This window comes from Pleuronectes platessa, chromosome 16 (genome assembly GCF_947347685.1).
Source record: "Pleuronectes platessa chromosome 16, fPlePla1.1, whole genome shotgun sequence".
Taxonomy (NCBI): domain Eukaryota; kingdom Metazoa; phylum Chordata; class Actinopteri; order Pleuronectiformes; family Pleuronectidae; genus Pleuronectes; species Pleuronectes platessa.
In genome coordinates, this window is record NC_070641.1 from 24,434,772 (window position 1) to 24,445,600 (window position 10,829).

Sequence of the window (10,829 nt, forward strand, 5' to 3'; positions counted from 1 at the left end):
TGCATATTGATTGTATTTGATGCATCGCGCCTCGTGACTCCTGTAACACAAGGCAGGAACATGCATGTGTGGATTAACTATGACGTGATCTTCATGGGTGTGTGAGTGGTTGTGCACTTTATCCATGTCAGTGGAAAGTAACCAGACACTGAAGAAGAACTTTAAATCTGACTCTGTTACATTTACAGTAACTGAGTAACAGCTTCGGTATCTAGTTACTTTCAGATTCAAAGATTTACATAGAAAAGCTGAGATTTGTCTCCGTCGCTCTTCTTGTGTTTCTTCCACTTTCTCATGATTACTGTGGTTGTGTGTGTGTGTGGGGGGGGGGGGGGGGGGGATTCTTCTCTGATTTGGGGGGTATTTGTTCTTTGTGTATAAATTAAAACTGAGCAGCCGCTACACAAGTACTTATGTCAAAGTAATGACAAGATACAAGGTCATTGTGTCAGCACCTCTTCAGATGAAATGATTGGCTCAATAATTGACGACATAACTTAATTGGCCACTGTTATGATTATTGATTAATCCTGATAAATTCACTGGTGTCTGCTTTGTGAGTCAAAAGCAGATCTCGACTGGCCAGAGGTTCAGGTCCCGGTTCAGGTCCCGGTTCAGGACCGGAGTCCTGGTCAGTTCAGAACTATGGTTACACTTTATACTAAGGTTCACATGTTAACTTTAGTTAAACATGGAATGTTAACACAAGGAAATTGTAAAATATGAACAGAAATAATATATATAGTGTAACCTGAATGCCATTCAATATTATTTACCATTAGTTTCTTATTAATATGAATATTAATCTTAAAACACTTGAATGTTGTATTTCTGTCATTAAGAGTTCTCAGTTAACGTACATGAATTATTTGAATATTCGATATTTCTCATGATCTGAACGTCTACAAATGTTTTTCTCCTTTGACTTTTTATACTTAATTATTTGATTATTAAAGAAAATGATCTAATTGAAATGATTGATAATATTTTCAGAATAAACATCAGGACCCAGAAGAAACAGGTTTGATAAAAAAACTTTACAAAAGAGCCACTAATAAAATGAAAGAGGACCTTGACGAGAGCAGGGGCCCCAGCTGAGAAGAGGTAAACCTGGGGGCCGGGGTATAACCCTAACCCTGCTGAAAACTATCTGGGTGCAGTGGAGCTAGTGGCCCCTAGGGGGCCGCAGTAGAGGAGATGTGGCCCCTGGAGTCAGCAGAAGAGGAGCTGTGGCCCCTTGGGGTCAGCAGTAGAGGAGCTGTGGCCCCTTGGGGTCAGCAGAAGAGGAGCCTGTGGCCCTTGGGGTCAGCAGAAGAGGAGATTTGGCCAATGGGGTCAGCAGAAGAGGAGCCTGTGGCCCCTGGGGTCAGCAGTAGAGGAGATGTGGCCCCTGGGGGCCGCAGTAGAGGAGCTGTGGCCCCTGGATTCAGCAGTAGAGGAGCTGTGGCCCCTTGGGGTCAGCAGAAGAGGAGATTTGGCCAATGGGGTCAGCAGAAGAGGAGCCTGTGGCCCCTGGGGTCAGCAGTAGAGGAGATGTGGCCCCTGGGGGCCGCAGTAGAGGAGCTGTGGCCCCTGGATTCAGCAGTAGAGGAGCTGTGGCCCCTTGGGGTCATCAGTAGAGGAGATGTGGCCCGTAGGGGGCCGCAATAGAGGAGCTTGTGGCCCCTGGATTCAGCAGTAGAGGAGCTTGTGGCCCCTGGGGGCCGCAGTAGAGGAGATGTGGCCCCTGGGGTCAGCAGTAGAGGAGATGTGGCCCGTAGGGGGCCGCAACAGAGGAGCTTGTGGCCCCTGGATTCAGCAGTAGAGGAGCTTGTGGCCCCTGGGGGCCGCAGTAGAGGAGATGTGGCCCCTGGGGTCAGCAGTAGAGGAGCTTGTGGCCCCTGGGGGCCGCAGTAGAGGAGCCAGGGGCCACAGCAGCAGCTAACGACCGTCAGCTTTGTTTACAGCGGAGCCTCGACCCTCCCCCACCCGGCTCAGCGGCTCCTCCTCCACCGGCTAACCCGCTAGCTGTAGCCGCTGCTGCAGGAAGAGCCGCCGCAAATCCGTCTCCTCTGGATTAACGTCGAGTTTAAAACCAGCCGGTGGACGGACCGTCAGTAGAAGTCGGTGACCGCCTGTCTGTGACGCTGCTGCGGCGGGTTAGCGACGGGATGGCCAGCTAGCTGCTAGCTAACGATCCGGTTAGCTCCAGGAGCCGGGGGCAGGAGCTCATCTCGGGCTGTTTCCCTGCGGAACCGTCGCTGATCGACCCGCGCTCGGTTTGTAAGAGTTTCGTATGAATCGGTGATAAATGTTTCCGAGTGGAACGAGTCGGTCGCGTCCGGAAGCGAGTGTGTGTATGTGGGTCAGCCTGTTAGCTGGAACAGCTGGTTAGCACGGAGCTAACCCGACTTCCGACGGAACATCAACAATTCACTGATTTAATCAGAGACGCGTTGATGCTGGTTGTTGAGGCCGACTCTGGTCACCTGCAGCCGGGGCGCCGGAGCTCATCTGCGGGGTGGAGGTCGGGTTTGCTCCGTGTTGTGGAGACGTCGCTGACGCTCGTTAGCCGCTGTTCAAGTTAACGAGCAGCTCCGCTAACTAACCAGGTGAGCTGAGGTAACTCAGCCCGGGTACAGTGGATCGGTCTGGGGGGGTCTTTAACGTGTTTGTCCCGGAGAGTGGAGCCTCGGTCCGGCTGCAGCCGCCTGGGTGCGCCTCGGCACCGGGCTCAGCGGTGAACTTCCCCGGTGTTAACTCGTCGTGTCCCCTCACAGGATGGAACCGGGTCATGCTGACTGAAGGGCCGTGTTTCCTCCGAGCTTAGCCGCGCAGCAGCAGCTTGGTGCCGCCCAGACGAAGTGGAGTGTTTCGGTGGGAGCGGAGGATGGCGTTCCACGGAGCGGGCCGCCAGGCTGTGTGCGGGGACCTGTTTCCGGGCTCCGAGCTGGGCCACAAGTACTTCTGTGTGAACTCCTCCTGCGGGGCCCCGTCCACGGGCCTCAGCGCCACGCCGTGCCTGACCGGACCCACCGCCCCGGCCGGGACCCCTCGTCACCCCACAGCTCTGGGAGGAAGCGCCGGCGGCGGAGCGGCGGTGCCTCAGCCCTACAGCAACCCGGCCAGCGAGGTGCCCAGCCCCGCAGAGATGGAGCCCGACCGCCCCATCGGCTATGGCGCATTTGGTGTCGTGTGGTAAGAACCTCGTTGAGGCCATGACCTGTGTCCCCCCCCCCTCTGTGTCCCTGCTGCCAGCGGCCTCCGGGGGCCCTCTGGGGCCGCTCTCAGTCTGATGACCTCATTGTTCCTCAGTGAAATAAATCCGATCTGAACCCTCCAGAGCTCGAACCTCCACCTAGAACCACCTGCCCACTAATACCAGTCCTGTAAATATGTCTTAAATCCCATCAAGACCAGTGAACTATTGAACTATAAGACGAGGTTAGAGACAGTGATGGAGAATGTCCTGTTTGGATTCAACTTGATTCTCTGACATCTTCCATCCTCACTCTGTGTCATCCTGCTGAAAGAAACAGAACCGAGGTGTCGAGTTAATTCATCAGACTCTTAAACCCCCATAGAAAAATATCATCCGTCCAGCGGATGTTTTGATTTTATCAATCATCAAATTATATTTGTGTAGCCCACATTCACAACTTAATCTTTATTATCTGTTTATTAGTTTTTCAATTGACTGCAAATGGCAGAAAACGGTTCAAATATCCAGAAGCTTCCAGAATTCGAAGTAGAATAGTTAGTTTAATAATGAAGCAAAAAACTGAGACGCTGAAAAAAGAAAATGTTTTACATCTTAAATGATGAATACAATTGAGTTTGTGTCAGATGAACTGGTGGTTGCACAGGAGCTCAGGTCTGATCCCGTGGTTCTGTCCGTCCTGCAGGTCGGTGACTGATCCCCGTGACGGTCGTAAAGTGGCTCTGAAGAAGATGCCCAACGTCTTCCAGAACCTGGTCTCCTGTAAGAGGGTCTTCAGAGAGCTGCGGATGCTGTGCTTCTTCAAACACGACAACGTAAAGACACAACGAGGACGAGGGGACACGTGGCTTTGTTGACCAGAGGCTGCATGTTCATTTGTTTTTGTCTCTCTCTGTTCATATAGGTTCTGTCGGCTCTGGATATTTTGCAGCCTCCGCAAATCGACTGTTTCGAGGAAATGTATCCTTGTTCATATATCAATCCACCAATCAGAAGCCTTTAATAATGTTACCACATGATGGACCCGTGTTAACAGCTCCTCACTCATTACAAACCTTTACGTCCTCACAGCGTCTGTCCCAGTTTCTCTTAATTTAGCTTCTGGTCTCTAAATCCAGTTCCTCCCTGCAGACGTCAGGTCGACCACTGGTGAATCTTTCAGGTAGTTGAGGTGAAGCTCTGTTTCTATGGTTCTGGTCGTTGAGAAGCTGAGGCTGGTGCTGGAGGAGCATCGTGCTCGTGTGGGTGGAGGTCAGTCCGTGTGTGATCTTTTCATTTTTCCTTGACTGCACCGCCCGCAGCTACGTGATAACAGAGCTGATGCAGAGCGACCTCCACAAAGTGATCGTGTCTCCTCAGCCTCTCACCACCGACCACATCAAGGTCTTCCTCTACCAGATCCTCCGAGGTGAGCAGCTCCTCGGTTCCTCCTGTAGTGAAGAAGAAGAAGATGTCTTCACAGCGAGGCTGCGTCCACACTCTCTTAGCTGTGAATCCGAGTTGACGCTTGTGTTCTCGTTCAGGTTTGAAGTACCTGCACTCGGCTGGGATCCTGCACAGAGACATCAAACCTGGCAACCTGCTGGTCAACAGCAACTGTCTGCTCAAGGTAAACCTCCGACCTGTCTCTGCTTTTAGGATTCAACTCAGTCTCTAAATGAATTCATCCAGACTGCAAAGACCAGCTGAGAACGAGAGGTTGTGCTTTGTTAAACCCTAAAAGTCTTTTAAATCAAAAACTGACAAATGTTCTCCTCGTTGTGTTTAGAGTCCAAATATTTCTATGTGGAAATTAAAGATTTGTGAGGAGTCAGAAAATCTGAGTTTCTTCTCGTTCATCGTGTTGTGATGTTTAGTTTGATATTGAGTTTGATATTGAGTTTGATATTTAGTTTGATATTTAGTTTGATATTGAGTTTGATATTTAGTTTGATATTTAGTTTGATATTGAGTTTGATATTTAGTTTGATATTGAGTTTGATATTGAGTTTGATATTGAGTTTGATATTGAGTTTGATATTGAGTTTGATATTTAGTTTGATATTGAGTTTGATATTTAGTTTGATATTGAGTTTGATATTGAGTTTGATATTGAGTTTGATATTGAGTTTGATATTGAGTTTGATATTTAGTTTGATATTTAGTTTGATATTGAGTTTGACCCGCAGCAGGAGGTTCTCGAGGAGCGGTCCTCGTGGTGAAGCAGTGAGGGATGATGGGAGTTGTAGTGTTTCAGTTCTAACGTCATCTTGTCCCTGGGTAGATTTGTGATTTCGGGTTAGCTCGCGTGGAGGAGCCCGACCCGTCTCGTCACATGACGCAGGAGGTGGTGACTCAGTACTATCGGGCGCCCGAGGTGCTGATGGGCTGCCGGCACTACGGCTCGGCCATCGACGTCTGGTCGGTCGGCTGCATCTTCGCGGAGCTGCTGGGACGACGCATCCTCTTCCAGGCCCAGAGCCCGATCCAGCAGGTGAGAGCGGGTTCAGGTTCTTATCAAGCAGCTGCTCTGTCGTCCGCTCTGTCTCACGTCCTCCCCCCCCCCCCCAGCTGGACCTGATCACCGACCTGCTGGGGACCCCCCCTCTGTCGGCCCTGGCCTCGGCCTGTGAAGGAGCCAGAGCCCACATCCTGAGGGGGCCGCACAAACCGGTACGTGATGGTCTGCTCACTCAAAGATCCACTGGCACCAGCATCACACCAGTTTGTCTGTGTGACTTAGATGTGATGATGAAAACATGACGTTTTACATCCTGTTCACAAAAGAGTAGTAGAATCAAGCGGATGACAGAGTGTGTTGTGTTGGTCCTCAGCCGTCGCTCTCCGTGCTCTACATGCTGTCGGACGGGGCCACGCACGAGGCCGTGCACCTGCTCTGTCGCATGCTGGTCTTTGATCCGGTGAGTTCACACCACAGCGTCACTGGCTCCGGTGAAAACATGAGCTGAACCTGATGAAACTGTTTCTGGATCAGTTTTCCTCTCGTCCGCTCAAACCTCTCTCTCTTCCTCTCCAGGCTAAACGGATTTCCGGCAGCGACGCCCTCTCTCACCCGTACCTGGACGAGGGGCGTCTGCGCTACCACACCTGCATGTGTCAGTGCTGCTACTCGGTTCCAAGCGGGCGAGTCTACACCCGAGACTTCGAGCCGGTGGCCGAGCGGCCGTTCAGCCACAGCTACGAGAACAGCCTGCTGTCGGTGTGGCAGGGGAAAGGTACCAGAGCACGCTGTCATGGAATCCACGTGTTTATACAGAATCAAATCTTCATCAGTAAAATGAATCTTATACAAACTTTATTTATCATGATGCTCGAATTTGACCAGAAGCCTCATGTAAAGATTCAGATGAGTTCAAATCTCTTGGCTCATTTTGATGAAATGTTTTTTCTAAAGTCTCAGGTTCACAGAAGTACTGAAGTATAAGTGTACACTATATATATATATAAATATATATATATATATATTTATTTATTTATATAAAGACTTCATCCTACGTGTCAAACTGAAACCTCACAGTATTTGTCTGAAGCAGCTGAAGTTCAGTGAGTCACAGGACGACTCCTCTTCATCATCTGTGTGTGACGCTCTTCTTCTTCTTCTTCTCTCACGAACCTCAGAGTTAATCCACCGCTTCATCACGGAGCACCAGCAGGGCAAGCGTGTGCCGCTGTGCATCAACCCTCAGAGCGCCGCCTTCAAGACCTTCATCAGGTGAGCAGCTCCGTCCTCCTGCTGCCGTCGGAGCCTCTGGTGGATCCAACTCTCTGATAGTTTCAAACCTGCTGAGCCTCTTTCTCCAGCCGAGTGTCACCATTAAATTCATTATTAAATAACCTAAAAGTAAACAAGGAGATTCTGAGAAGTTCTCATGTAAATATATTGACATTTGAAAACGATGAAGAGGAAGATGCTGTCCAATCCCACTCTGCAGGCTGTGAATGTATTTTTGTGAATGACCATAAATATCTTTTCATGTGATAAAGTTTAAGATTCTGAACGTCTTTGTCTTCCAGGTCGACAGCGTGGCACTCGTCCAAGGTGTCCAGGAAGGAGGAGAGATGAGCGCTCCTCCTCTTCTTCGGCTCCGGAGGCGGCCACGGCAGTTTGAGAAAAGATTCCATCAGCAGTGTTGAAGGCCCCCCCGCCCCTCCTTTAAGAAAAAAAAATAAATAATATTTGTTAATCTGCCGGGATGTGGAGGAGACAACGGCCGAACCACCTCCTGAAAATCCTCCATAACGTTTTCCCTGAATTTGAAAACTAGTGTTGAACTCACCGTGTTTCCGGTGCTGCAGAAGAAACAGATTTTTAAAAAGTGCTGCTGGAACGTTTCGTAAGAAGAGGAAAGAGGAAGAGAACTGAACCTCGGTTCCGCTCGTTAAGGATCATTATTTGAATTGTTGCTTAGTTGATCTTTTGTTTTTAGTTTGTTTTAAGTCATTCCAGCCCCGTGCAGCTCAGTTTAGAGACCACGCAGGAAACCGACTCATCGCGAGGACCACGTCAGATTTTCTTTCACTGCATTCGAACACATCACTCCCTGCCCCCCCGCTGGGCGCCATCGTGCACTCAGCAGCAACAATGCAATTTAACGGATGTAGCAGGTTCTCACCACAGCTCCAGATTCTCCTCATCGTTTTTCTTGCAGCTTCTTTTCCTCGCGGCGACTTTTGGTTTTGTTTTTATTGGACACATTCAGCAGAGAGAAATAAGAGTTTGTTGGTGTCTCTCACTCTCTCATACACACACACTCACACACACACACTCACACACACACTCACACACGTGTAGGAAACAAATTCATTCCCCAGTTTTTTACAACCAAGCTTTTATTTAGAAATTTGTGTTTTAATTGTATCAAACTGTGTTTCGCCAAAACTTAAACTTGGCTTTATTTTCCTCTCGCCTCAACATGGATTATGAAATCACGTGAACTCACCAACACGTGAACTCACCGTCATGCTGACCACCAGCTGAGAGAACGAGGAAGTGACAACGGCGATGATTTATCTTTTTGTGTGAATTTCTTAATTTATTGCGTGTCTGTTGAAGAGTGTGAGTCTCCACCCGCTCGCTCTCGGTTACCTCAACCTCTGGAGGACGACAAACTGAAGGCTGAGGACGGGGGGGGCCAGAGGTCCCTAACCCTTTAGCTCCTGCTTCAGTCCCTGTGGCTCCTCGGTTCCTGCAGCGGGTGTTTCGAGAAGCTGCGGTCAAACTTCATCTGAATTGGATTGTTTAAATGATTTAGCTGTACATACCCTGAACCTCCAGCAGGCGGGGCTCCTGAGGTCCCCCCCCCCCCAATGCGTCCACGTTGGCCCCTGAAGGGCTCCAGTTGAACCCTGAAACCTCAGCTCCTCCACAGGAACATCTCTGAGCACACGGAGACGACTTGTAAACCTGCATGTGTATATTTATCGGCGGAGAGCGTTTGCTGTGCACTGGTTGAGTTTGTCGACGGAAACGTACATTTTGTGGTAATTTTTATTTAACTCATCTTTAGGGAGTGATTTTATTAGAAGTTTTTTTTGTTTGTTGTGATCTAACTAGACATTTTTTATCGAGTCCAGAGTCGAGAACGTTGAGATGAAGAAACGTTTGATTCACGATATGATTGAAAAGTTTCTGCTGGAAATAAACGCGACGTTATTTTACTGTTTTTACTAATTGACCTTTTTTTTTTTTATCTCTTGATTTATTTATTTTTAACCCTCGACACTCCGCTGTATGTTAGATTGACACTTTCATGTTTTTCATAGTTCATATATCGATCATCTCCTGCTGAGGCCACGTGTCGGCAGAAGCTCGGGAACAGATCTTCAGATGTGGTCAATCACAGTTTAACAAAGTCTGCAGGTCAAAAAGGTTTAAATCCTTAATTCTGCTAATAATTATTTTCATCAAAAGTCTGATAATATTGAAAAGTATCAGTTTCAGTTGATGCTCAGTTTATTACACATTCACATGCAGATTAGGACCTGGTCACTCGATGAAGATGGTGATGGAAACAGAAGAGAAACTATCTGCAGATGTTTAGATCTTTGAGAAGTAACTGATAATCTCAAATCAATTTTTTTTCCCGACATTTGAAATTTGTTCAGGCAACGAGACGCTAACACTCGAGTTCGGAACGTGAATGAAATCATCTGGTTTATTAACATTCAACCAAACTTTTCTCTCTGGGCTCGTTTTCCTTATTTTCTTCTTCTGTTGTGTTCGTAGAACCTTCAAGCGAAGGAGCAGTTTTTGAACTAGACGACCGGTTGGTCTTCCCCTGCACGCTGCTCTCAGATCAGCTGACCAGTGCGTTCGGAGTCAGTTCTCAGACGCTGGAGACGGACAGCTGGTCATCTGTAGAGATTAGACTTGTTTTCTTCTATGAAAATAAACTTGGTGTGTTTATTAATATAAATATGAAACTGATGTTTTAAACATGTTTTTCGTCTTTGTTTTAGCAAAAAGGTTTTGTTTGATTTTTGACTTGTGTTCCCAACAAATACTTGAATTTCTTAAAAAATATGTTTAGAGTTAAAGTAGTGAATGATGCATAAATAAATGGACACTGGATAATATTCATCCCCCGTGTTTACTCGCTTCTTTTGTTGTCATCTCTGGATTAATATAAAATTAAAGAAATCATTTTACAACCTTCTGAAGTAAAGCTAAATGTCTCGGTACAAACGCTGCCCCCTTGTGGTGATGACGTGGTTTTTAGTCGTAGTCTGTGCAGCATGTTCATCACGTGTCTGTTTTCATATCAATAACTGATCAGAAACATCTTTAACAAACAGTTATATTGATAAACATGTCCCATCTGCTAACATGGAGGAGGAGGGTTAATGAGCTGTACTGCAGACGGACACCAGGGGGAGATGAAGATGTTTTGGCTTCAGCCTTGGCAGCTAACATGTCGTCCATCTTTAATCACAGTTTATGATTGTTACCTGTAGGTGTCCCTGTTTCACATCATAGTACAAACATGGTTCTGATGATAAACAAGCTCCTCCTGCTCCTGCTCCTCCTCCTGCTCCTCCTCCTGCTCCTCCTCCTGCTCCTCCTCCTCCTGCTCCTCCTCCTCCTGCTCCTCCCCCCTCCTCCTGCTCCTCCTCCTCCTGCTCCTCCTCCTCCTCCTCCTGCTCCTCCTCCTCCTCCTCCTGCTCCTCCTCCTCCTGCTCCTCCCCCTCCTCCTGCTCCTCCCCCTCCTCCTGCTCCTCCTCCTCCTGCTCCTCCTCCTCCTCCTCCCCCTCCTCCTGCAGACTCATCTAAAGCAGCAGCTAATCCACACAGTGTGTGGGCAAATCCACACCCACACACACACACACACACACTCACACCCACACACACAAACACACAGGTAAACCCAGGAGTCATGTGGGCCCTCGTCCTTGTCTCGGCCGGGTCCGTCTTCTTCCCTGGACTCTTCCTGTTGTCCAAACTGACCCTGAGACGCATGATGGGATGGAGTGAAGGGGAAGCTGCTGTCGTGTCCACACGGTAAGAACACACACACACACACACACACACACACACACACACACACACACACTTCTGGAACATCTGGATCGCCCCCTGGTGTCCGGCTGCAGTATCGGTCATACACCTTCTCCATGTTGACCGATGGGACAT

At 48.4% G+C, this 10,829-nt stretch overlaps 3 protein-coding genes across 3 annotated transcripts in view; all 3 read left to right on the forward strand.

Annotated features, from left to right (window-relative positions):
- The first annotated feature begins 109 nt into the window (after positions 1-109).
- Positions 110-10,829, forward strand: part of nupr1b (nuclear protein 1b) — a 66,882-nt gene continuing 56,162 nt past the window's right edge. Inside the window, exon 1 of the mRNA XM_053442985.1 lies at positions 110-159. Coding sequence (XP_053298960.1) covers positions 125-159 — 35 coding nt within the window. The 5' untranslated portion in view covers positions 110-124. The remainder of the gene's footprint in view (positions 160-10,829) is intronic.
- Positions 2,870-9,779, forward strand: nlk1 (nemo-like kinase, type 1). The gene is made up of 11 exons (XM_053442969.1): positions 2,870-3,177; positions 3,885-4,014; positions 4,104-4,159; positions 4,501-4,607; positions 4,723-4,808; positions 5,463-5,672; positions 5,750-5,851; positions 6,013-6,099; positions 6,216-6,414; positions 6,818-6,911; positions 7,214-9,779. The coding sequence occupies exons 1-11, from the start codon at positions 2,870-2,872 to the stop codon at positions 7,260-7,262; spliced, it is 1,428 nt and encodes a 475-aa protein (XP_053298944.1). The 3' UTR covers positions 7,263-9,779.
- LOC128458290 (ceramide synthase) overlaps positions 10,573-10,829 on the forward strand; it is a 4,305-nt gene continuing 4,048 nt past the window's right edge. The window contains exon 1 of the mRNA XM_053443071.1: positions 10,573-10,697. Coding sequence (XP_053299046.1) covers positions 10,573-10,697 — 125 coding nt within the window. The remainder of the gene's footprint in view (positions 10,698-10,829) is intronic.

What these genes read in the sequence shown, in the direction of transcription:
- nlk1 (XM_053442969.1), top strand. Translation starts at nt 2,870, where the DNA reads ATGGCGTTCCACGGAGCGGGCCGCCAGGCTGTGTGCGGGGACCTGTTT. An exon ending in GGCGCATTTGGTGTCGTGTG is followed by an intron (nt 3,178 to 3,884) that starts GTAAGAACCTCG and finishes TCCGTCCTGCAG; the next exon opens with GTCGGTGACTGATCCCCGTG. An exon ending in CCCAGAGCCCGATCCAGCAG is followed by an intron (nt 5,673 to 5,749) that starts GTGAGAGCGGGT and finishes CCCCCCCCCCAG; the next exon opens with CTGGACCTGATCACCGACCT.